The sequence below is a fragment of the Scyliorhinus canicula genome, chromosome 22, assembly GCF_902713615.1.
Source record: "Scyliorhinus canicula chromosome 22, sScyCan1.1, whole genome shotgun sequence".
In the NCBI taxonomy this organism is placed as follows: domain Eukaryota; kingdom Metazoa; phylum Chordata; class Chondrichthyes; order Carcharhiniformes; family Scyliorhinidae; genus Scyliorhinus; species Scyliorhinus canicula.
The window spans coordinates 17,496,310-17,523,880 of NC_052167.1; the positions used below are offsets into that span (position 1 = coordinate 17,496,310).

Consider the following 27,571-nt stretch of genomic DNA (forward strand, 5'->3'; position numbering starts at 1 on the left):
GTCAGTAATTTTTTGGGGTCAAGGACCCTCCAATTTGATTTGGTACCAGAAATTTTGTTTGAGCGTTTTTTGCCTGGGGCACATTTTACTGACATTATGCGACAAACTTTAGATAAAACTAGCGGCAACTCCCCTCTATTTTTCATGTGTTTAGAAATCCCTTCTCAAGAACGTAATATTCGAAGATTGGCTGCAGCGCTTCTTTAAACAATAAATTAGGTAACGATATCTGGCCACTAGGAACACAGGGATCTTGGAACTTTGACAATAGCATTGATGCAGAAAAAAAAAACAGTCCACTTAACGCAACGAACAATCACTATTAATGAGTTGGAGAGATAAAGCCCGTAAAAGAGATATTAATGAGTGTGTGAACGGTAAATTGAAAGATTGGAAGACTTTAAAATTGTAATGTGAGCTTTGGGATAGAAAACAGTCAAAACACTAAAAAACCAATTCGGCAATAAGAAACCTCCTCTCACCAGACAAGTAGGGCTAGCTCGTAAGCTTATAGGAAAGGAGGATCCTCCCAGTTGCTCTCGCATGCCGATGTTCCCCTATTCAAGCGATACGGAAGACGAGGAGAATTTGAACCCTGGACCCCACCCTCATTTTGCGCTCCCATATCTTGCAATTCCACTGTCCTAAGTCCTGACTCCCACTTCTGATCCCATTACCAATGAAACTTCTAACGTATCCCCCTTAGCGACACGCACTCGGTCACAGAAGCAAGCCTTAAATATCGAACAACCCTTCTCTACGGAAAACATGATAATTGACTAAAAGGTGTTGATTAAACGATCCACAATAAGGAAATTATAGAAGTGAAGTTAATAAGTTACCAATTTAGAAGCATGCTGGCAATAATGACTAAAGTTTAACATTGTTTTTGAATGAAATTTAGTAGATCAGATGATGTTAACTGACTACTGCTTGGAATGTTGTACTGGCCTTATTATGATAACAAGTGGTTCTTCTAAAGGACAACAATATGCATATTCGAATTGTTTTTAAACTAATGGCAAAACATTCATAATTCCTCTTGCAAATGTTCCCAAAGTTGTTCAGTTCACACTATATCAGTTTAAAAGAAAGTAACTTTACAAATAAGAGTAATTGAAATATGAATAAGTTTTTAGATTGCGTGAAAAGACGTAAATGGCATCACGCCAAGTTCTCTGCCCCTTAGATTCTGCAGGAAACATTAACCATTTCAGCAGACAGTTGGTCTTTTCTGAATTGACAAAAGAAATACATCTCAGAGAACAGCTATTGCCTCTAAAATTAATCAGTGCAAATTGACTTAAATGGATTAACACAAATAAAGTTTTCGAAAGAGAATGAAAAATTTTTGTTCAAAATTTGTCCGCAAGGACAAGGGCTGAATCCAAGAGAGAGAAAGAGAGACAGAGGAAGAGATTGAAGGAGAGAGATAGCCAGCGACAGACAGGAACTGTTACAGATAGCGAAAGAGAGCGAGTCAGGGAGAGGCAGAGATGGAGAGGTAGGCAGATAAAGAGAAAGAGCAACAAGAGTTCCAAAGACAGACAGAGTTATGTAGAGAGGGAGAGAGATAGATAAGAGAGAGAGGGAGAGAATTCATATTTCATTTTTCAGACTTTGACTTTAAAAATTATGTTTCAAGCTGTGATTATTTGAAAGAGGTAAAGAGATATCGATGCCAACATGGTCCTTGTTATTACTTGAAACCTTCGCGATAAAAGGTTCCCGTTAACTTTGTAAGGCGGGTGGCATAGAATCTTTACAGTGTCACCTTCGAGCTGTTAATTGGTTTGTACGGAGCGCGATTACTCCGTGATTTAAATTATAATCTCCTGCAGATGTGGATAACTCCGCTTAATAACACATAAACAGGGCAAAAAGCGTGCGGACCCTGACATAAAACATCACACATGTAATTTCCTTAATCAATTGTTAAAATTGTAATCGGAAAGACCATCTGGCATCAGACAAAGTGTGCAATGGGTAAAACTTTAGATACAATTTTTTAAAATGGCAGCGTACTGCAAACGCTGTGTGAACAACTAAAGACCTATCAACAGTAATAGAAGCTCAACAAGTGATTTAGGAAAATAATAGGGCGTCAACTGCTAAAAAGTTAGTTGCTCTATGGAGGGAATATTGTCCAAAATTGAAGGATGCCTCCTTGTTAGCCAGCTGGCAGGATAAAGAATTAAAATTGAGTATAGAATTGACAGGTCTTGAAAACGGAATGCGCATATAGAAAAGAACCAAGTTAGGCTATCCACCTTTATTAGAAAGTTGCTGATTAGACACTGCAAATTCGGAGCGGTAATACAGTGCATTGATAATGGTATGTTTATAGAACTGTCTCAAATACGAGGTCACCAGCTGCAAGATTTAATAACTTCTGTGCCTGCGCCTGATTGCTCTGTGTTCTATGCTGGCAGCTAATGTTAACCCTGAGTACGACTGTTTAAAACACCCAATGGAGTCCAGATGAGAGAATATAGTGAATATATCACCTATCCTGCAAGCCCAGCTTCAAAACTTTCCCCTATTCACTACTCCACAGTGGTGGTCGATTGATTTTGATCCCTCACACTTTTCACCTCCCTTAGATATTCCCAATCCACATGTCACTCTTTGCTACGATCATACAGTAACCTCGCCCGATTTGGAGAGCATTTACCAAGACAAAAGAAGGGTCTGCCTTTCTTGTCGATTTACCCCGCAGCCTATGGCGTCAGTCGAGACTTGTGTCACCCCACGTGACCCTTTCTGTCAACGAAGGCTACAATGCCAAGTCCTTGGGATTTCTGGCAGCTGCACTACGAGGACAAGCTGATCCTTTCCTTAATGATAGTCAAACCCTACCCGCAGGCACTTTAGAATATTTTAAACGCCCATTTGTCCACATTGGCACACTGCACCATTCAGCCCAATCTACGGCTTCTGAACTACCCGCAGATTTATGGGCAGCCTCCAAACACGAAGTTGGTCTCACTAATGTCCCTCCCGTTGTTATTAGAATCAAACCTGATATGCCCTTACCCTCTATTTCACAGTACCCTTTGCGTCCCGAGGCTGAAAAAGGAGTCTCGGTTATGATTCAATCGTTCCTTCAACAGGGAATTTTGATACCGTGCCAATCGCCCTGTAATACCCCGATTCTTCCAGTTCCTAAGATAGGTAGACCATCCGAATGGCGTTTGGTCACTCCCAGTTAGCGACATTAGCACCTCCTGGTGGCTCCACCATCATTCAATATGTTGATGACTTACTCCTTGCCAGCCCTGATTTCATCGCTAACCAACGTGACACTTTTTACCTGCTCATCCGTCTACATTCATGGGGATATGTGATCCCGCCCGCTAAAGTTCATAAAGGCCAACAACAAGTCAAATTTTTGGGTGTCCTAATAAGTGCTACTGATCGCTCCCTTACTCAGGAACGCATTACTCCTATACTGCAGACCCCATTTCCTACATCGCCCAAGCAGGTGCGAGCCTTTTTAGGATTAGTGAACTTTTGCAGACAATGGATTCCGAATGTTACTGTATATAACTAAAGAATTAACTCCGTACTCCTCTCAAAATGCTCCTCTTAAGATTGAACTACCTGATTCAGCAAAGCTATCTTTTATTACCCTGAAAAACGCCCTGGCTATCGCCCCAGCACACGACCTATGTATGACAGACCTTTTCGCCCAAATTCTTACTGCTGTCCATTTGTTAGTCCAGGCAGCCTCTAATCTAACCCTTCACCAGCAAGTACAAGTACATACTTCACACTCTATTGTGGCTCTCCTAACGTCTCAGCAAACCCAGCATCTGACTCAAGCGCGATTGAGCCGCTATGAGGTTTCACTATTGCAAAACCCCTACCTCTCTTTTCATTATTGTTCAACCTTAAATCCTGCTGTGTTCCTTGATCAGCCCCCCGATAACCTTGAAGACCCACCACACGATTGTTTGCTTCGGAATCACTTCCTTTCCACACCTCGTCCGGATTTAACAGACAGGCCTATTGATAATCCAGATCTAATTTTTTATGTTGATGGCAGTTCTTCCATTTCCCCATTTGGTGTCCCACAGTCGGGATATGCTGTGGTAACCAACACTGACGTGCAGGAAGCAGCAGCCTTCCAGACCCCTGTCTCTGCACAAAAAGCCGAGCTATTCGCCCTTACTCGAGCATGTATTTTGGCCACAGACAAAAGTACTAATGTTTACACTGATTCTAGGTATGCCTTTGGCGTGACCCATGATTTTGGCCGCCTCTGGCAACACTGGTGTTATTCCGCTTTCAACAAATTCCATTTGCCCCTCTTGGGACGTTAAAGTGCAATTTGGGATGTTGTCTGTTTTCTTTTCAACTCACAACGTTGATGTCAAAAAATAGCTGTCTTCCTGCAGGAATTACTTTCAAATGAGCATTTCTTAAACAATTAATTAACTATAATGATGGAGTATATTCCTTGATACCATCCTCTGACAACCCAATGCACTCAGCCTGGTTCTCGAATTGAATTCACAAGAAGCTGCTTCGTTACCTGAATCCTGCAGCCAAAGTTTGTACTAGTCCATGCTTCATTTACCTTAAATTTAATCCATCGAGGCTAGGAATGATAATCAGTCGAATATTAATCCCCTTATCCCATCTGACTCCAGTCCAGAATTTAGTTTGAGGTTTTGCCAAATGCTCCATCTGACTCACAGTTGATAGGATCGTGAATAAGTCAAAGGAAAGTGACATGTTGCCTTTTATCTTCCGCAGTCTATTTTCCAACTTGAATACTATCGTGTCTTACATCTGCTGCTGATTAATTCAGCGTTGTTTTGGTCTTTGGCCATCAGTTGAGGGGGAGAGAGCGTAACAACTTATATTTATAGGGCAGCATTAATGTAATGAAGCATCCTAAAGTGTGACACCAAGACACTGAAAGGAGCTATTAAGTCAGATGACCAAAAGCTCGGTCAGAAAGGTAGACTTTATGGAGGGCCTTAAATCTGGAAAGCGAGATAAAGAGAGCTGAAGGGAGGGAATTGCTACAGCAATTATAACCGGGAATGCAGATGGTCAGAATTGGAAGAGCACAGATATCTTGGCGAGTGTTGAGCTGGATGAGATTACAGTGAAGGGAGAGGCGTGGCCACGGAGGATTTTGAAAACTAGCATGAGAATTTTAAAGAGTTTTGATGACCTCAAGTTGATGGGGGGTAGAATGTGGCAGACCAGGTAGAATCTGAAAGAGGTTGGCTGAGGGAGAGTTTAATATTACCGCTGCACGCAGTAAAGGAGGATCTTAAAATGCGTACAGAAGATGATGCAAGGTAAAAGCGTACAAAATTAACAAGTGTAAATTCAAAAAGATGCTCCAACGGCATTAGCGACACAATTCAAAGCGGAATAAGGAAAAATTCATGAGTTTCGACAGGGGCAGAGCTAGGGAGATAAATCATGGGGCCCTGATGCTGCTCCTGTTTCTGGGTCCCTTGACCCCCCCCCCCCCCCCCCCCCCCCCCGCCCATAATCCTCTACCTCAATCATGCAAATTATAATTTCCCCCTTCAAGATTCACCAGTCAATTCACCAATTGCAGACAGGTCCTCGTAAAATGATGACACCCATTGTTGGCATCTGGTTACAGATATTCTCTGAAATATATGCAGCATGGGTCTTTAATATGAAAGAGAAACTGTGATAAAATGCTGTGTTGGTTTGTGTGCAGCCAACAGGTGATCCCGTCAAACAAACCAGAGTGCAGATTGTATCTTAACAACATGGTGCAGTAGTGTTAATTTGACAGGAAAAGATCCCATTAGCTATTTCTAACACCGAAGACACGGATGTCAGGCACTGCTCATTAACGTGCGGGATTTATCGACCAATCTGCTATGTGTTTTCAACGCTGGAGGCGGCCCGCCAGTGGGATTTTCTGGTCCTGCCGTTGTCAATGGGATTTTCTGTTGACTGCTCCCCTGATCGCCGGGAAACCCGTGCATCGTCGGTGGAACCGGAATATCCCACTGGCAAAAACAGCCGGTAAATTCCGCACATGTTCTGTGCGTTGCGCCATATGTATACAGAGACAGTAAATTCACATTTGGGGGGGGTAGATTCAACGTTGGAAACCAAGATTGTCGGGTTTTGTTTCATATTTTTCAACCATTCTGTTTTGTAATAGAAAATAAAGACCGTCTCTCCATGCCACAGTTTGCATTATTTCATTGTTGGAGAGTTGTACAAGGAAAGAGGGAGGGAGGGGAGGGGGAGGCGGTCCCATTTACTTGCTACTGCTGACACTCCCTCACTGGACACTGGGTGGGGTTTTCCGGCCCTTCCTGCCAGCGGAATTTTTCGGTCCTGCCGAAGGTGACCCCCTCCAGTGGGTTCTCCGGCAGTGTGGCTGGTGAACCACGCCCATGGCCATTGAGTCCGACGGGACCGGACGACCTCGCCAATGGCGAGCCACCTCTTGTCACAGGAAAACGTGCCATGGTGGGCACTGGCACCGCACTTCCTCACCTCGCTCAAGGTAACTCAGTGTGTTGAGAAGACAAGTTCCAGTTCCCTAGCAGTGGCTCATGCTGTGGATGGGGCTGACAGACAGGTTTGGCGTGAGGCTGAGTGATGGCTCCTCCGGGCCTGCTCCAGCCTCGTTACCAGAGGAGACCGCCTCCTATTCTTTAATTATCTGTTTGTCCTCCTGGACGATGTTGTCAAAAATCGTTCCATTCAGCTGAAAGATTCCTGCACGGTGACCAACAGGAATGGTCAGAACGACTCCCCCCCCCCACCCCCCCTCACTGCTCCTCTAATGAAGGACTCTATCTCTGGAGTAGGAGCAAGATCAAGAGAGAGGGAAACTGTGATTTGAGGAAGTGGAGCAATGACTAAATTGAACACTGAACGCACAGTATTGTCTGATTGGTTTCCTCTGTAGATTGCATTCAACAGGTCTTAGCAACATCAAGGGAAGATAACATGAGAGCTTCAAAAGAAAGCCCTCAGCGGCATGCAGGTCTGTACACACATTATAACTCGTTCATTCCATTTTTATACAAGGTGACCCTTGCAGATCAATCAGCATGTGGGAGAGGAGAACAGGCAGCACCATGCAGAGTGACTGGAAAACCAGCTTGGCAAGCATATCACCAGAAATCGAAGAATGAAAAGTAGAACGTGCATATATCCTGTGTGGGCTGCATATATCATTGGAGGAACACCTCGGTCTTTCCTGCACCTTATGCTCCTCCGACCACTACCCTGCTGTCAGTTCCTGCTCTTAGCAACTGACAGAAGTACTGACAGTTAATGGTTCCTTTTGTTTAAAAAGGAGCGGACAGTTGTGAAGAGGAGAAAGGGCAGAGTAGCTACGTGGTTGAACAGCATTTTAACAAAAAATATCGTAACCGTCGGTGCTGCCGGTAGGAACTGCTGCTTCCGACATTTGGCAGATAAGTGGTTTTGAAAGAGAAAATTTGGAACCGCGAATCTGCCCAAAGGTCGGAAGCAAGAGTTGGCGCTCGAGGTAGAGGTTTACTTAACATTGTTTAGATACTTCATGTTATCTAAATAGACACATACCGCAGTTAATGTCACACTGTTGCGGAAGATTGGTAGCTGCCTATAAATCCCTGACTTTGGGGTAAAAATAGATAATCAAGGCCCAAACACAAGCAGCCTATGATTGGTTTTATTTTTCTGAATACATCGGACACCTTGAAGCTTGGCATCTGAAGTGCAATGAACTGGTGAAAGTTGATGCCAAAATTTTAAAAAAATGATCAGCAAATGCTGGACCACTGGTAACTGTCTGGCAGGAGGGAGCTGATACACGGGAATCTCTGTGGCTGGAGTAATTCTTAGTTTCACTGAGAGGAGCACTGGCATGCATTAGTCTTTGTGCGATTAAACACATTTCCAGATTCTCCATCGGTGATCAAAATAAGTGGCACGTCTGTGATATATTGTACAGGTTCTTTGATCACTTCACTTGTAACAGTAGAGACCAGTCTTGTTTCCATCAAGCTCATAAAGTGAAACAACACCCAAACTCCAACCAGCAATCTTTGTTACTGAGCATTCACGAGTTGAGTATCAACTGTCAGTGTTTTTGTACTTAATACATGGACATTTCAAACAAAAATACTCGCCAACTCGTGGAGGCCCACAACTGATTTACAAACACAGGTATGCTATTACGTTGCTATAGGGAGGTTCCTGCACCAACTTTCATTCAAGCTAGTTCAATTCGTGTCCAGTTCTCTGCTTTTAACAAATCCACCATTCAGTAACTTGCATGTCACCATTCACCCTTTCTTAATTAACTGAAACCTTTTAGCTATTTATATCAATTGAACTATCCACAAAACAATGAATAATTGGAAAAGTTACAGGGAGCAGAAAAGGATGATTGTAAGGTAGTCAATTTTTACTGTTGCTTGGAGACAAGGCTGCAGTATTTTTATCCCAATGTTAAGATACATTCAAACATACAGATTAATTGAAACCTATCCATGTCACCAAGGAGTGGCAATGCTTGGCAATTCACAAAAACAGTTCAAAATCCTGAAAAAAAAAATCCCTCTTGAATTTCACATCCACACTCAAAGCCTTGCTTTGGTCCATTAACAGCTCAGTTTCACAGAATTATTCTTTTTTAAAAAATGGTAATTAAGGCAGTGTTTAAAGTACAAAAGTGGCTTTCTGCAGACGCGTCATACACATTTAAAATATTAACTCAAAAGAATGTTTGCCAGAAAACAAAAGCTTCCCGTGGCAATAAACAGAAAAAAAAATCACCATATGACAAAACTCATGGTTAAAAAAAAGGGCAATGCAATTTTGAACAAATCGAACTCGTGAAACAAAGTTTTTGATTTAGGTTGGATTCGCCCAAACTGGATCCCTCGTGCTTCAGTGTCTTTTTAAAGCTGCAAGTTGTTCAAATAGTGTCTTCGGTCTCTGTGAGGTCTTCCAACTGCTGATGTATCATGGATCGCAATGCACTGTATCTTCAAAGGAAGAATAACATAAACTGGTGTTTATTTACTAGTCTTTATTTTGCGTTCAAGTTAAGCACCCAACACCTTTTATGCACTGAGTTTACATTTTCTATCAAGAAAGAAAATAGTCATATCAGATCCATTGCTGTTAATAATTAGCATGGGTGTAACTGCTAAACAAACTTACATGCAACTTGAAATTATATCACCCATAAATCTTCGAGGCTGTACACGATATTTTGTCTGTGTTTTTAAAAAACGTTTCCCCTCCTCTTTTGTGGTACGTGTCAGTGCATGTTAGCCAACAGCAAGTATCAATGCCACAGCTTGGAAAATGACAACAATTGCTCTTCGACTTCATTTTTCTCTGTCATGTTCTTGCTGGCAATGGGTGCTTCCTACCATTGGCCCGATCAAAACACAGGGTGCGGGATTCTCCGTTTTCTGGTGCAGCGTACCCCCCCCCCCCCCCCCCCCCCCACCGCCGGCAGCGGGATTCTACGTCCCGGCAGCCGGCCAATAAAATTTCCCATTCTGGCCATCCCCACGCCATCGGGTAAACTGCGGCCGTGAGTGCGCTGCCGGCGAAACGGAGGATCCCGTCAGCCGAGGGCGCCTCCAGGGTGATCCTCCCACCGTTAGCCTGGCTGAGCTGCAAACATTACAAAAAAAACAACTTTCCTTTACGTAGCAGCTCTCACACAGCAAAATAAAACGCTGATGCACTCGGCTCGGGTGTTATAAGTCAGAATTTGACACTGAGGCACAGAAGGAGATATTAGGGCAGACGTCCAAAAGCTTGGTCAAACAATTCTGAGCTTTAAGGAGTATCTTAGGGGAGGGCTGAGAGGTAGAGAAGCAGCAAAGTTTAGGGAGGGAATTCCAATCTTTGGGGCCAAGGAAGCTGGCGTATAATCATCAATGGTGGAGTTATTAACAAGCGGGAATGCACCAGAGGCCATTATTGGAGGACCGCAGAAGTCTCAATGATCTGAAGGTCATCTGAAAGGACGGGGCAATGTTGTGGAGGGATTTGAAAACAAGGGTATCCGTGCAAACTCCACACAGAGAGTCACCCATGGCCGGAATCGAACACTGGTCCCTGGAGTCGTGAAGCAGCAGTGCTAACCACTGTGCCGCCCAACACATAAAAAAATCAAACTTGGCTGTGCAAGAAAAAGAGAGAAAACCTTTTCCACTTTCTTTACCTCAAGCAGCTTCAGGACTGACACTAATAAAAGTAGGAAATTAACGTATGGCATTTACAATCATAATACCAATTGACAGGGAGGATTGATTCCCAGGTTGTAATTTAATCTCCAGAATCAGGTGATACTTACACACCGCTTGAAGTTTTCTCTCACTGTTTCCGTCATTATCTATTCAATTAGACGGCAACCTTTAACCACTATTCAATATTTTACACTAGTCTCCGACAATTATGAAGTCCGAATATTATTTGTACTTACTTTACGGTTAGTTTGTTAATTTCCCTTTCTTCCTCTTCCTTCAGTTTTTCAACAAAACTATCAAGGACTGGCATTTCAAACTTAATATACTGAGCAACCTTGGGGAAAAAGATCATTAGACACACATAAATCAGACATATTATTAAACACGAACCTGGATTTAAAATGTAGTCATTTTAAACAGCACAGAACTTACATCGTATGTGACCTCCTCTCCGAGATCCTTCTCCATCAGGAATATTCGTGCTATCTTTTCACAGGGGCCGTGCAAGATCCGCGATATAAGTGGGTATTCAGAATCTTTTAATTTTGTCCTCTCTGAAACAGGAGGAGAAACGTTAAGTTTGATGATTTTGTTTCATTAAAGGAGCCGGTTATCTCATTCAGAATCAAGCGAGAAAACAAATCCTCAGCACATCAGAATAAAATGGGCAGCGTAATTTATGACAAGCCACGATCAATTTTATCTGCCTTTCACTGACATAGTGCAGACTCTCCGTCTCGCAATACTGTCCACTCCCTTGACTGATAATGAATTATGTCAATCGGCCCCGCTGTTTCTGTCATGACTTGCCTGAAAATAACCGCTGGGAGTAAGTTATCTGGTCTTCCTTGAACTGACCTACATCCCTCACCTGCCACTATTTAAAGATAAAAAGATCCTTTCTGACCTTATCATAATTATACTCCGTGAGAGCCACAGCATGTCAAATGAGCGGGTTATTCGGTTACTTCTTACAGCATGCAATAAATAATTGGGGCTCTCAATTGCCTTGAGGAAAACATTGCGTGATATACAGAAACTGTAATTCAGCAGCCTGGAGTTGACTGCTGTACAAATGCTTGCGACAGTCGGCTGTGTCACGTTCCCATGTCTGCGTTTTTAGATTTATTCAATAATCTATTTGAATCCATGCATGTTGAACTTCCAGCGAGAGCCATTGGTTTTATACCGTTGATTGGTTTTCCCCTCTGCCCTCACCCAGAGATGCTGAAAGTAAGTACAGGACCCCTTCTGAGCAAAATCTATTGTCGTAAGCTGAGAGGAATCATGTGTAAAACTTTACTTTGTGCGGGCCGGGAGGAACTTTTTTTAAAAAGTCCTATTTGGTGCCTCTCCAATGTCGGTGACACTCTTTTTATTTGAATGGGTAAACCTACCTCCACTTTCGTGGACAACATACAGAGCAAATTCATCTGCGGTATTTTCCACCTGTAAAAAAAAACCAAGACAATCAGGTGAAATGAAGTAGGGCCACATGATCTTACGGTGGATTTCTTATGATGGGTATTTGTAACACCATAAAGTGGTCTACCTCTGCAAGACAGATTTCATGTAGCTGCTCCTTCACTCTGCCGATATAAATCTGAGACAGGACCAACCGTTTTCTTAATGACTTTAAACACAAGGTCTATACTTATACAGTTGCTTTCCCACTTTTCATAGAATTATAGACTCCCTACAGTGCAGAAGGAGGCCATTCGGCCGATTGAATCCGCACCGCCCCTTGGAAAGAGCACTCTACGTAAGCCCGCACCTCCATCCTATCCCAGTAAACCCTGCTAACCTTTTGGACATTAAGGGGCAATTTAGCACGGCCAATACACCTAGCCTGCCACATCTTTGGACTGAGGGAGGAAACCGGAGCACCCGGAGGAAATACATGCAGTCACGGGGAGAAAATGCAAACTCCACACAGTCAGCCAAGGTTGGAACTGAACCCGGGACCCTGGTGCTGTGAGACAGCAGTGCTAACCACTGTGCCACCGTACCGCCCTTTATTATTTTCATGATAAATGATGGGATTTCCTAGCTCTTCCCGCTGGGGATCTTCCGGTCCAGCCGAAGGCGGCCTTCTGCCCCATGGCGGCGGACGTCCTGGTGGCATGGCTGGTGGGCAACGGCATTGACGCCGGTGGGACGGGAAGACCCGGCTGCCGAGCCACCTTCGCCGTGGGAAACTCCGCCGTGTGTTGGCCAGAATATCCCGGACTATGTTTCTGACATAATCGTTCTCCAACTGACCTGAAAATAAACTACGACTTTCCCGTGATTATTATTTCATTCACAGAGTATTTTTAATTCATTCAAGGTGCTGCGGGCTTCGCTGGCTAGACCCAGCATTTATTGCCCGTCACTAATTGCCCTTGAGAAGGTGGCGGTGAGCTGCTTTCTTGAATCGTTGCAGTCTGTGTGGTGTAGGTACACCCACAGTGCTGTTAGGGAGCAGGTTCCAGGGTTTCGATTCAGTAACAGTGAAGGAACGGTGATATATTTCCAAGTCTGGCTGATCCAGATGATGCTGTTCCCATGTTGATAATGAAATGTGTCCCTTTTAATTTATTTTGCTTAATACAGAATACATAGTTTTATCGCAACAATGTGTTGCAAATCATGTTTTTTTTTTACATGTAATCTGCTCCTGTGTTGAAATTATGTTTAAAAAAACTCATCAACCAGCAATCCTTCAATTCATTTTGTGGTCTTTCTTCAGGAGTAGGAATCAGTACGTGAATGTCTGATTTCACAATAAGATTATTGGCTTCAAGGTGGCTCGAGTGCCAATGGTAGGTGCCAGCTGCTTGTTAAACCCGCTCATATGGCAAGACCTTCTGGTCCTGCCGACAGGGCACCCTGGGGTGGATTCAACGGGAAATCCCATTGACAGCGGTGGGGCAAGAACATCCCACCACGAAAAGCATGCTGCAGGCTGGCCAGAGAATCTCGCCCATAGACCTTGACATCGAAGGTTCAGATCAGCCAACTTCCTGCGGGTGCAGTGTCCTCCCCTACAGAACCTCGAGATGTGGACAAAGAACTGTGTTATCTCCCTAACCAATTAAATTGAAGAATCGTTACTGAGCAATGAAGTCTGAAACAGGAACGGTCAGCTACAAATATTTAACTCGACAACGAAACAAGTGTAGAAAGTGAAATGGGGGACAAAAGATTGAATCGAGAGAGATAAGTGGCAGAAAGAAAGTGAAAAACTATATCTAATCTCCGGCAATGCTGAGGATCTTAAGGAACAAGATGCCACACCAACTTGACCCACAACCCAAAAGTCCCTGTGCACAGACCGTGTACAAGTCGGCTTCTTTACCACACATGCAGAAACTTTAAAAGTGGCTGCACACTTCAATAAGTCACCCGCGCACTCAAAAGAAATGAGATGAAATGGTGATCCACACTTGTTAAAATGAATTAATTTTGTGTGCCAGAGATTGTCTGGCATGAAGTGAAAGGGTCCTTCCATTGGAATGGAACCATTGCTGGCAAACCTATTGTGTACAAAATCAAGCAAGTACAGCAACTTCACACCATTCCATATGATTCAACGGTGGGTAGATTCCTCCCATCTGAGACGAAGCCCTGTGACGGGGGCAGGGACAGGCAGGGTTGCCCGCTGAAGTCGTCAACAGGACCACCATGGCCAAATCTTCCAACCCCGACCTTATTAATTATGTATCCGGGAGTTTAGTGTCGTATTCCAGGACAGGCCGATATGGGTGCCATATTAAAAAGGCGCCCAACATCACTGGCCCACCGTTGAAGAAGGAAGATGAACCTTCTGAAAAAAAGATGGATCTCCAGGAACACACTGAGGCTGGAAGCTGGACCTCCTCGAAGACACTGAAAGATGCCCTCCCCACCCACTGCCGATTCAGGGTCACGGGCGGCCTCCAACCCCATCTCTGCAGACAGCATTCTTTGGGTAAGTCCTGGTTTCTGCAAGCCACGTTGCTCCAGACGTGTCCTGGACTGGTGTGTTTTCCCACTGCACGGAGAATCGGATGTGGGCGGAAGATTCCAGTTGGGCCTTTATCAGCATCCGATTGGCGGGATACAACTCAATTTCACGCTGGCTTCCAGCGGCATTCCAGACAGATCCACCATGACTGGCAGGAACGGAACATTCTGCAGGAAATTCACGCCAGCATCAACCTGATTTTTGGGGCACCCACTCAATCCTCAGCCCCATATTGAACTTGCCGGCAGGAGCATGGGATAATTCAACCTCATAGATATATCAGTGAGATAACATTAGTGCCAAGCAGCTGGAGTAAGGCATCTCAGGAGAGCAACCTCCAGATTTGGTGTTTAGTCACACCTGTGCAGTCGTTGATAGTTGCTGTCTGATTTACAATTGTGAGTGCTGTTAGTTTCACAAAATCCAGCCCAAGGTATCATATTTTTAGTCCGCATTTACACTGGACTCACTTACCCTAAACTTGTTGAGCAGTAAGTTCAGTACTTGTGAAGTGTTCATGCTGCTATTAACTCGCACATTTGTCACAGACCCATAGGCTGGTGTGAACACAGATGTCTGAGGAGAAAGAACAATACAAGACTGTAAGTGCTGCTTAATGGGGAGGAAGAAGCAATACATTTACAACTAATCCACTTGGAAAAAGCTATCGCCATTTCGAATTCTTTACCTCGGTACACTTGCCCCAGAAAGTGCATCAATGCAGCTCAATCAATGCAGAAGGTCAGCCTGGGTGTTGTAACTAGGGAGTCAGCCTGGGTACTGTACTAGAGAGTCAACCTGGATACTGTACTAGAGAGTCAGCCTGGATACTGTACTAGAGAGTCAGCCTGGATACTGTACTAGAGAGTCAACCTGGATACTGTACTAGAGAGTCAACCTGGATACTGTACTAGAGAGTCAGCCTGGATACTGTACTAGAGAGTCAGCCTGGATACTGTACTAGAGAGTCAGCCTGGATACTGTACTAGAGAGTCAACCTGGATACTGTACTAGAGAGTCAACCTGGATACTGTACTAGAGAGTCAACCTGGATACTGTACTAGAGAGTCAACCTGGATACTGTACTAGAGAGTCAGCCTGGATACTGTACTAGAGAGTCAGCCTGGATACTGTACTAGAGAGTCAGCCTGGATACTGTACTAGAGAGTCAGCCTGGATACTGTACTAGAGAGTCAGCCTGGATACTGTACTAGAGAGTCAGCCTGGGTACTGTACTAGAGAGTCAGCCTGGGTATTGTACTAGAGAGTCAGCCTGGATACTGTACTAGAGAGTCAGCCTGGATACTGTACTAGAGAGTCAGCCTGGATACTGTACTAGAGAGTCAGCCTGGATACTGTACTAGAGAGTCAGCCTGGATACTGTACTAGAGAGTCAGCCTGGATACTGTACTAGAGAGTCAGCCTGGATACTGTACTAGAGAGTCAACCTGGATACTGTACTAGAGAGTCAGCCTGGATACTGTACTAGAGAGTCAACCTGGATACTGTACTAGAGAGTCAGCCTGGATACTGTACTAGAGAGTCAGCCTGGGTACTGTACTAGAGAGTCAGCCTGGATACTGTACTAGAGAGTCAGCCTGGGTACTGTACTACAGAGTCAGCCTGGATACTGTACTAGAGAGTCAGCCTGGATACTGTACTAGAGAGTCAGCCTGGATACTGTACTAGAGAGTCAGCCTGGATATTGTACTAGAGAGTCAGCCTGGATACTGTACTAGAGAGTCAGCCTGGGTACTGTACTAGAGAGTCAACCTGGATACTGTACTAGAGAGTCAGCCTGGATACTGTACTAGAGAGTCAGCCTGGATACTGTACTAGAGAGTCAACCTGGATACTGTACTAGAGAGTCAACCTGGATACTGTACTAGAGAGTCAGCCTGGATACTGTACTAGAGAGTCAGCCTGGATACTGTACTAGAGAGTCAGCCTGGATACTGTACTAGAGAGTCAGCCTGGATACTGTACTAGAGAGTCAACCTGGATACTGTACTAGAGAGTCAACCTGGATACTGTACTAGAGAGTCAACCTGGATACTGTACTAGAGAGTCAACCTGGATACTGTACTAGAGAGTCAGCCTGGATACTGTACTAGAGAGTCAGCCTGGATACTGTACTAGAGAGTCAGCCTGGATACTGTACTAGAGAGTCAGCCTGGATACTGTACTAGAGAGTCAGCCTGGATACTGTACTAGAGAGTCAGCCTGGGTACTGTACTAGAGAGTCAGCCTGGGTATTGTACTAGAGAGTCAGCCTGGATACTGTACTAGAGAGTCAGCCTGGATACTGTACTAGAGAGTCAGCCTGGATACTGTACTAGAGAGTCAGCCTGGATACTGTACTAGAGAGTCAGCCTGGATACTGTACTAGAGAGTCAGCCTGGATACTGTACTAGAGAGTCAGCCTGGATACTGTACTAGAGAGTCAGCCTGGGTACTGTACTACAGAGTCAGCCTGGATACTGTACTAGAGAGTCAGCCTGGATACTGTACTAGAGAGTCAGCCTGGATACTGTACTAGAGAGTCAGCCTGGATATTGTACTAGAGAGTCAGCCTGGATACTGTACTAGAGAGTCAGCCTGGGTACTGTACTAGAGAGTCAGCCTGGATACTGTACTAGAGAGTCAACCTGGATACTGTACTACAGAGTCAGCCTGGGTACTGTACTAGAGAGTCAGCCTGGGTACTGTACTAGAGAGTCAGCCTGGATACTGTACTAGAGAGTCAGCCTGGATACTGTACTAGAGAGTCAGCCTGGATACTGTACTAGAGAGTCAGCCTGGGTACTGTACTAGAGAGTCAGCCTGGATACTGTACTAGAGAGTCAGCCTGGATACTGTACTAGAGAGTCAGCCTGGGTACTGTACTACAGAGTCAGCCTGGATACTGTACTAGAGAGTCAGCCTGGATACTGTACTAGAGAGTCAGCCTGGGTACTGTACTACAGAGTCAGCCTGGATACTGTACTAGAGAGTCAGCCTGGGTACTGTACTAGAGAGTCAGCCTGGATACTGTACTAGAGAGTCAGCCTGGATACTGTACTAGAGAGTCAGCCTGGGTACTGTACTAGAGAGTCAGCCTGGATACTGTACTAGAGAGTCAGCCTGGGTACTGTACTACAGAGTCAGCCTGGATACTGTACTAGAGAGTCAGCCTGGGTACTGTACTAGAGAGTCAGCCTGGATACTGTATTGGAGAGTCAGCCTGGGTACTGTACTAGAGAGTCAGCCTGGATACTGTACTAGAGAGTCAGCCTGGATACTGTATTGGAGAGTCAGCCTGGGTACTGTACTAGAGAGTCAGCCTGGATACTGTACTAGAGAGTCAGCCTGGATACTGTACTAGAGAGTCAGCCTGGATACTGTACTAGAGAGTCAGCCTGGGTACTGTACTAGAGAGTCAGCCTGGATACTGTACTAGAGAGTCAGCCTGGGTACTGTACTAGAGAGTCAGCCTGGGTACTGTACTAGAGAGTCAACCTGGATACTGTACTAGAGAGTCAACCTGGATACTGTACTAGAGAGTCAGCCTGGATACTGTACTAGAGAGTCAGCCTCGGTATTGTAACTAGGGAGTCAGCCTGGGTACTGTACTAGAGAGTCAACCTGGATACTGTACTAGAGAGTCAGCCTGGATACTGTACTAGAGAGTCAGCCTCGGTATTGTAACAAGAGGGTCAGCCTGGGTACTGTACTAGGGCGTCAGCCTGGGTACTGTACTAGAGAGTCAGCCTGGGTACTGTACTAGAGAGTCAGCCTGGGTACGGTACTAGGGCGTCAGCCTGGGTACTGTACTAGAGAGTCAGCCTGGATACTGTACTAGAGAGTCAGCCTGGATACTGTACTAGAGAGTCAGCCTGGATACTGTACTAGAGAGTCAGCCTGGATACTGTACTAGAGAGTCAGCCTGGATACTGTACTAGAGTCAGCCTGGATACTGTACTAGGGAGTCAGCCTGGATACTGTACTATAGAGTCAGCCTGGGTACTGTACTAGAGAGTCAGCCTGGATACTGTACTAGGGAGTCAGCCTGGATACTGTACTAGAGAGTCAGCCTGGATACTGTACTAGAGAGTCAGCCTGGATACGGTACTAGAGAGTCAGCCTGGATACTGTACTAGAGAGTCAGCCTGGATACTGTACTAGAGAGTCAGCCTGGATACTGTACTAGGGAGTCAGCCTGGGTACTGTACTAGAGAGTCAGCCTGGATACTGTACTAGGGAGTCAGCCTGGATACTGTACTAGAGAGTCAGCCTGGATACTGTACTAGAGAGTCAGCCTGGATACTGTACTAGGGAGTCAGCCTGGATACTGTACTAGAGAGTCAGCCTGGATACTGTACTAGAGAGTCAGCCTGGATACTGTACTAGGGAGTCAGCCTGGATACTGTACTAGAGAGTCAGCCTGGATACTGTACTAGAGAGTCAGCCTGGATACTGTACTAGAGAGTCAGCCTGGATACTGTACTAGAGAGTCAGCCTGGATACTGTACTAGGGAGTCAGCCTGGATACTGTACTAGAGAGTCAGCCTGGATACTGTACTAGAGAGTCAGCCTAGATACTGTACTAGAGAGTCAGCCTGGATACTGTACTAGAGAGTCAGCCTGGATACTGTACTAGAGAGTCAGCCTGGATACTGTACTAGAGAGTCAGCCTGGATACTGTACTAGAGAGTCAGCCTGGATACTGTACTAGGGAGTCAGCCTGGGTACTGTACTAGAGAGTCAGCCTGGATACTGTACTAGAGAGTCAGCCTGGATACTGTACTAGAGAGTCAGCCTGGGTACTGTACTAGAGAGTCAGCCTGGATACTGTACTAGAGAGTCAGCCTGGATACTGTACTAGGGAGTCAGCCTGGATACTGTACTAGAGAGTCAGCCTGGATACTGTACTAGAGAGTCAGCCTGGGTACTGTACTAGAGAGTCAGCCTGGATACTGTACTAGAGAGTCAGCCTGGATACTGTACTAGAGAGTCAGCCTGGATACTGTACTAGGGAGTCAGCCTGGATACTGTACTAGAGAGTCAGCCTGGATACTGTACTAGAGAGTCAGCCTGGATACTGTACTACAGTCAGCCTGGATACTGTACTAGAGAGTCAGCCTGGATACTGTACTAGAGAGTCAGCCTGGATACTGTACTAGAGAGTCAGCCTGGATACTGTACTAGAGAGTCAGCCTGGATACTGTACTAGGGAGTCAGCCTGGATACTGTACTAGAGAGTCAGCCTGGATACTGTACTAGAGAGTCAGCCTGGATACTGTATTGGAGAGTCAGCCTGGATACTGTACTAGAGAGTCAGCCTGGATACTGTACTACAGAGTCAGCCTGGATACTGTACTAGAGAGTCAGCCTGGATACTGTACTAGAGAGTCAGCCTGGATACTGTACTAGAGAGTCAGCCTGGATACTGTACTAGAGAGTCAGCCTGGATACTGTACTAGAGAGTCAGCATGGATACTGTACTAGAGAGTCAGCCTGGGTACTGTACTAGAGAGTCAGCCTGGGTACGGTACTAGGGCGTCAGCCTGGGTACTGTACTAGAGAGTCAGCCTGGATACTGTACTAGAGAGTCAGCCTGGATACTGTACTAGAGAGTCAGCCTGGATACTGTACTAGAGAGTCAGCCTGGATACTGTACTAGAGAGTCAGCCTGGATACTGTACTAGAGAGTCAGCCTGGGTACTGTACTAGAGTCAGCCTGGATACTGTACTAGGGAGTCAGCCTGGATACTGTACTAGGGAGTCAGCCTGGGTACTGTACTAGAGTCAGCCTGGATACTGTACTAGGGAGTCAGCCTGGATACTGTACTAGGGAGTCAGCCTGGATACTGTACTAGAGAGTCAGCCTGGATACTGTACTAGAGAGTCAGCCTGGATACGGTACTAGAGAGTCAGCCTGGATACTGTACTAGAGAGTCAGCCTGGATACTGTACTAGAGAGTCAGCCTGGATACTGTACTAGGGAGTCAGCCTGGGTACTGTACTAGAGAGTCAGCCTGGATACTGTACTAGGGAGTCAGCCTGGATACTGTACTAGAGAGTCAGCCTGGATACTGTACTAGAGAGTCAGCCTGGATACGGTACTAGAGAGTCAGCCTGGATACTGTACTAGAGAGTCAGCCTGGATACTGTACTAGAGAGTCAGCCTGGATACTGTACTAGGGAGTCAGCCTGGGTACTGTACTAGAGAGTCAGCCTGGATACTGTACTAGGGAGTCAGCCTGGATACTGTACTAGAGAGTCAGCCTGGATACTGTACTAGAGAGTCAGCCTGGATACTGTACTAGGGAGTCAGCCTGGATACTGTACTAGAGAGTCAGCCTGGATACTGTACTAGAGAGTCAGCCTGGATACTGTACTAGAGAGTCAGCCTGGATACTGTACTAGAGAGTCAGCCTAGATACTGTACTAGAGAGTCAGCCTGGATACTGTACTAGAGAGTCAGCCTGGATACTGTACTAGAGAGTCAGCCTGGATACTGTACTAGAGAGTCAGCCTGGATACTGTACTAGAGAGTCAGCCTGGATACTGTACTAGGGAGTCAGCCTGGGTACTGTACTAGAGAGTCAGCCTGGATACTGTACTAGAGAGTCAGCCTGGATACTGTACTAGAGAGTCAGCCTGGGTACTGTACTAGAGAGTCAGCCTGGATACTGTACTAGAGAGTCAGCCTGGATACTGTACTAGGGAGTCAGCCTGGATACTGTACTAGAGAGTCAGCCTGGGTACTGTACTAGAGAGTCAGCCTGGGTACTGTACTAGAGAGTCAACCTGGATACTGTACTACAGAGTCAGCCTGGATACTGTACTAGAGAGTCAGCCTGGGTACTGTACTAGAGAGTCAGCCTGGATACTGTACTAGAGAGTCAGCCTGGATACTGTACTAGACAGTCAGCCTGGGTACTGTACTAGAGAGTCAGCCTGGATACTGTACTAGAGAGTCAGCCTGGATACTGTACTAGGGAGTCAGCCTGGGTACTGTACTAGAGAGTCAGCCTGGATACTGTACTAGAGAGTCAGCCTGGATACTGTACTAGAGAGTCAGCCTGGATACTGTACTAGAGAGTCAGCCTGGATACTGTACTAGAGAGTCAGCCTGGATACTGTACTAGAGAGTCAGCCTGGGTACTGTACTAGAGAGTCAGCCTGGATACTGTACTAGGGAGTCAGCCTGGATACTGTACTAGAGAGTCAGCCTGGATACTGTACTAGAGAGTCAGCCTGGATACTGTACTACAGTCAGCCTGGATACTGTACTAGAGAGTCAGCCTGGATACTGTACTAGAGAGTCAGCCTGGATACTGTACTAGAGAGTCAGCCTGGATACTGTACTAGAGAGTCAGCCTGGATACTGTACTAGGGAGTCAGCCTGGGTACTGTACTAGAGAGTCAGCCTGGATACTGTACTAGAGAGTCAGCCTGGATACTGTATTGGAGAGTCAGCCTGGATACTGTACTAGAGAGTCAGCCTGGATACTGTACTACAGAGTCAGCCTGGATACTGTACTAGAGAGTCAGCCTGGATACTGTACTAGAGAGTCAGCCTGGATACTGTACTAGAGAGTCAGCCTGGATACTGTACTAGAGAGTCAGCCTGGATACTGTACTAGAGAGTCAGCCTGGGTACTGTACTAGAGAGTCAGCCTGGATACTGTACTAGAGATTCAGCCTGGATACTGTACTAGAGAGTCAGCCTGGATACTGTACTAGAGAGTCAGCCTGGATACTGTACTAGAGAGTCAGCCTGGATACTGTACTAGAGAGTCAGCCTGGATACTGTACTAGAGAGTCAGCCTGGATACTGGACTAGAGAGTCAGCCTGGGTACTGTACTAGAGAGTCAGCCTGGATACTGTACTAGAGAGTCAGCCTGGATACTGTACTAGAGAGTCAGCCTGGATACTGGACTAGAGAGTCAGCCTGGGTACTGTACTACAGAGTCAGCCTGGATATGGTACTAGAGAGTCAGCCTGGATACTGTACTAGAGAGTCAGCCTGGATACTGTACTGGAGAGTCAGCCTGGATACTGTACTAGAGAGTCAGCCTGGATACTGTACTAGAGAGTCAGCCTGGATACTGTACTAGAGAGTCAGCCTGGATACTGTACTACAGAGTCAGCCTGGATACTGTACTAGAGAGTCAGCCTGGATACTGTACTAGAGAGTCAGCCTGGGTACTGTACTAGAGAGTCAGCCTGGGTACTGTACTAGAGAGTCAGCCTGGATACTGTACTAGAGAGTCAGCCTGGATACTGTACTAGAGAGTCAGTCTGGATACTGTACTAGAGAGTCAGCCTGGATACTGTACTAGAGAGTCAGCCTGGGTACTGTACTAGAGAGTCAGCCTGGATACTGTACTAGAGAGTCAGCCTGGATACTGTACTAGAGAGTCAGCCTGGATACTGTACTAGAGAGTCAGCCTGGATACTGTACTAGAGAGTCAGTCTGGATACTGTACTAGAGAGTCAGCCTGGATACTGTACTAGAGAGTCAGCCTGGATACTGTACTAGAGAGTCAACCTGGATACTGTACTAGAGAGTCAGCCTGGATACTGTACTAGAGAGTCAACCTGGATACTGTACTAGAGAGTCAGCCTGGATACTGTACTAGAGAGTCAGTCTGGATACTGTACTAGAGAGTCAGCCTGGATACTGTACTAGAGAGTCAACCTGGATACTGTACTAGAGAGTCAGCCTGGATACTGTACTAGAGAGTCAACCTGGATACTGTACTAGAGAGTCAGCCTGGATACTGTACTAGAGAGTCAACCTGGATACTGTACTAGAGAGTCAACCTGGATACTGTACTAGAGAGTCAGCCTGGATACTGTACTAGAGAGTCAGCCTGGATACTGTACTAGAGAGTCAGCCTGGGTACTGTACTAGAGAGTCAACCTGGATACTGTACTAGAGAGTCAGCCTGGGTACTGTACTAGAGAGTCAGCCTGGGTACTGTACTAGAGAGTCAGCCTGGATACTGTACTAGAGAGTCAGCCTGGATATTGTACTACAGAGTCAGCCTGGATATTGTACTAGAGAGTCAGCCTGGATACTGTACTAGAGTCAGCCTGGATACGGTACTAGAGAGTCAGCCTGGATACTGTACTAGAGAGTCAGCCTGGATACTGTACTACAGAGTCAGCCTGGATACGGTACTAGAGAGTCAGCCTGGATACTGTACTAGAGAGTCAGCCTGGATACTGTACTACAGAGTCAGCCTGGATACTGTACTAGAGAGTCAGCCTGGGTACTGTACTAGAGAGTCAGCCTGGATACTGTACTAGAGAGTCAGCCTGGATACTGTACTGGAGAGTCAGCCTGGATACTGTACTAGAGAGTCAGCCTGGATACTGTACTAGAGAGTCAGCCTGGATACTGTACTAGAGAGTCAGCCTGGATACTGTACTAGAGAGTCAGCCTGGATACTGTACTAGAGAGTCAGCCTGGGTACTGTACTAGAGAGTCAGCCTGGATACTGTACTAGAGAGTCAGCCTGGGTACTGTACTAGAGAGTCAGCCTGGATACTGTACTAGAGAGTCAGCCTGGGTACTGTACTAGAGAGTCAGCCTGGGTACTGTACTAGAGAGTCAGCCTGGATACTGTACTAGAGAGTCAGCCTGGATACTGTACTACAGTCAGCCTGGGTACTGTACTAGAGAGTCAGCCTGGATACTGTACTAGAGAGTCAGCCTGGATACTGTACTAGAGAGTCAGCCTGGATACTGTACTAGAGAGTCAGCCTGGATACTGTACTAGAGAGTCAGCCTGGATACTGTACTAGAGAGTCAGCCTGGATACTGTACTAGAGAGTCAGCCTGGATACTGTACTAGAGTCAGCCTGGATACTGTACTACAGTCAGCCTGGGTACTGTACTAGAGAGTCAGCCTGGGTACTGTACTAGAGAGTCAGCCTGGATACTGTACTAGAGAGTCAGCCTGGATACTGTACTAGAGAGTCAGCCTGGATACTGTACTAGAGTCAGCCTGGATACTGTACTAGAGAGTCAGCCTGGATACTGTACTAGAGAGTCAGCCTGGATACTGTACTACAGTCAGCCTGGATACTGTACTAGAGAGTCAGCCTGGATACTGTACTAGAGAGTCAGTCTGGATACTGTACTAGAGAGTCAGCCTGGATACTGTACTAGAGAGTCAGTCTGGATACTGTACTACAGTCAGCCTGGATACTGTACTAGAGAGTCAGCCTGGATACTGTACTAGAGAGTCAGTCTGGATACTGTACTACAGAGTCAGCCTGGATACTGTACTAGAGAGTCAGCCTGGGTACTGTACTAGAGAGTCAGCCTGGATACTGTACTAGAGAGTCAGCCTGGATACTGTACTAGAGAGTCAGCCTGGGTACTGTACTAGAGAGTCAGCCTGGGTACTGTACTAGAGAGTCAGCCTGGATACTGTACTAGAGAGTCAGCCTGGATACTGTACTAGAGAGTCAGCCTGGGTACTGTACTAGAGAGTCAGCCTGGATACTGTACTAGAGAGTCAGCCTGGATACTGTACTAGAGAGTCAGCCTGGTACTGTACTAGAGAGTCAGCCTGGATACTGTACTAGAGAGTCAGCCTGGGTACTGTACTAGAGAGTCAGCCTGGATACTGTACTAGAGAGTCAGCCTGGATACTGTACTAGAGAGTCAGCCTGGGTACTGTACTAGAGAGTCAGCCTGGATACTGTACTAGAGAGTCAGCCTGGATACTGTACTAGAGAGTCAGCCTGGGTACTGTACTAGAGAGTCAGCCTGGATACTGTACTAGAGAGTCAGCCTGGATACTGTACTAGAGAGTCAGCCTGGATACTGTACTAGAGAGTCAGCCTGGATACTGTACTAGAGAGTCAGCCTGGATACTGTACTAGAGAGTCAGCCTGGGTACTGTACTAGAGAGTCAGCCTGGGTACTGTACTAGAGAGTCAGCCTGGATACTGTACTAGAGAGTCAGCCTGGTTACTGTACTAGAGAGTCAGCCTGGATACTGTACTAGAGAGTCAGCCTGGATACTGTACTAGAGAGTCAGCCTGGATACTGTACTAGAGAGTCAACCTGGATACTGTACTAGAGAGTCAGCCTGGGTACTGAACTAGAGAGTCAACCTGGATACTGTACTAGAGAGTCAGCCTGGGTACTGTACTACAGAGTCAGCCTGGATACTGTACTAGAGAGTCAGCCTGGGTACTGTACTAGAGAGTCAGCCTGGGTACTGTACTAGAGAGTCAGCCTGGGTACTGTACTAGAGAGTCAGCCTGGATACTGTACTAGAGAGTCAGCCTGGGTACTGTACTAGAGAGTCAGCCTGGATACTGTACTAGAGAGTCAGCCTGGATACTGTACTAGAGAGTCAGCCTGGATACTGTACTAGAGAGTCAGCCTGGATACTGTACTAGAGAGTCAGCCTGGATACTGTACTAGAGAGTCAGCCTGGATACTGTACTAGAGAGTCAGCCTGGGTACTGTACTAGAGAGTCAGCCTGGGTACTGTACTAGAGAGTCAGCCTGGATACTGTACTAGAGAGTCAGCCTGGATACTGTACTACAGTCAGCCTGGGTACTGTACTAGAGAGTCAGCCTGGGTACTGTACTAGAGAGTCAGCCTGGATACTGTAATAGAGAGTCAGCCTGGGTACTGTACTAGAGAGTCAGCCTGGATACTGTAATAGAGAGTCAGCCTGGATACTGTAATAGAGAGTCAGCCTGGGTACTGTACTAGAGAGTCAGCCTGGATACTGTACTAGAGAGTCAGCCTGGATACTGTACTAGAGAGTCAGCCTGGATACTGTACTAGAGAGTCAGCCTGGATACTGTACTAGAGAGTCAACCTGGATACTGTACTAGAGAGTCAGCCTGGATACTGTACTAGAGAGTCAGCCTGGATACTGTACTAGAGAGTCAGCCTGGATACTGTACTAGAGAGTCAGCCTGGATACTGTACTAGAGAGTCAGCCTGGATACTGTACTAGAGAGTCAGCCTGGATACTGTACTAGAGAGTCAGCCTGGATACTGTAATAGAGAGTCAGCCTGGATACTGTAATAGAGAGTCAGCCTGGGTACTGTACTAGAGAGTCAGCCTAGAGAGTCAGCTGGTACTGTCACTAGAGAGTCAGCCTGGATACTGTACTAGAGAGTCAGCCTGGGTACTGTACTAGAGAGTCAGCCTGGGATACTGTACTAGAGAGTCAGCCTGGATACTGTACTAGAGAGTCAGCCTGGATACTGTAATAGAGAGTCAGCCTGGATACTGTACTAGAGAGTCAGCCTGGATACTGTACTAGAGAGTCAGCCTGGATACTGTACTAGAGAGTCAGCCTGGATACTGTACTAGAGAGTCAGCCTGGGTACTGTACTAGAGAGTCAGCCTGGATACTGTACTAGAGAGTCAGCCTGGATACTGTACTAGGAGTCAGCCTGGATACTGTGCTAGAGAGTCAGCCTGATACTGTACTAGGAGAGTCAGCCTGGATACTGTACTAAGAGTCAGCCTGGATTACTGTACTAGAGAGTCAGCCTGGATACTGTACTAGAGAGTCAGCCTGGATACTGTACTAGAGAGTCAGCCTGGATACTGTACTAGAGAGTCAGCCTGGATACTGTACTAGAGAGTCAACCTGGATACTGTACTAGAGAGTCAACCTGGATACTGTACTAGAGAGTCAGCCTGGGTACTGAACTAGAGAGTCAACCTGGATACTGTACTAGAGAGTCAGCCTGGGTACTGTACTACAGAGTCAGCCTGGATACTGTACTACAGAGTCAGCCTGGATACTGTACTAGAGAGTCAGCCTGGATACTGTACTAGAGAGTCAGCCTGGATACTGTACTAGAGAGTCAACCTGGATACTGTACTAGAGAGTCAACCTGGATACTGTACTAGAGAGTCAGCCTGGGTACTGAACTAGAGAGTCAACCTGGATACTGTACTAGAGAGTCAGCCTGGGTACTGTACTACAGAGTCAGCCTGGATACTGTACTGGAGAGTCAGCCTGGATACTGTACTAGAGAGTCAGCCTGGATACTGTACTAGAGAGTCAGCCTGGATACTGTACTAGAGAGTCAGCCTGGGTACTGTACGACAGAGTCAGCCTGGATACTGTACTAGAGAGTCAGCCTGGATACTGTACTAGAGAGTCAGCCTGGATACTGTACTACAGAGTCAGCCTGGGTACTATACTAGAGAGTCAGCCTGGATACTGTACTAGAGAGTCAGCCTGGGTACTGTACTAGAGAGTCAGCCTGGATACTGTACTAGAGAGTCAGCCTGGGTACTGTACTAGAGAGTCAGCCTGGATACTGTACTAGAGAGTCAGCCTGGATACTGTACTAGAGA

At 46.1% G+C, this 27,571-nt stretch overlaps 1 protein-coding gene across 13 annotated transcripts in view; it reads right to left on the reverse strand.

The window, feature by feature from the left end:
- Window positions 1-7,769: 7,769 nt before the first annotated feature.
- The window catches only part of rassf4a (Ras association domain family member 4a), a 299,412-nt gene continuing 279,610 nt past the window's right edge, over window positions 7,770-27,571 (reverse strand). For 11 of the 13 annotated variants that reach the window (XM_038782775.1, XM_038782776.1, XM_038782774.1 and 8 more), the window contains 5 exons: window positions 14,692-14,793; window positions 11,627-11,678; window positions 10,662-10,783; window positions 10,466-10,563; window positions 7,770-9,005 (listed from right to left, as the gene is read on the reverse strand). In XM_038782775.1, the coding sequence (XP_038638703.1) occupies window positions 8,936-9,005; window positions 10,466-10,563; window positions 10,662-10,783; window positions 11,627-11,678; window positions 14,692-14,793 (444 nt within the window). In that variant the 3' untranslated portion in view covers window positions 7,770-8,935. Of the gene's footprint in view, window positions 9,006-10,461; window positions 10,564-10,661; window positions 10,784-11,626; window positions 11,679-14,691; window positions 14,794-27,571 lie in introns of those variants that run through there. The other 2 variants (XM_038782778.1, XM_038782777.1) reach the window with 2 other exon arrangements.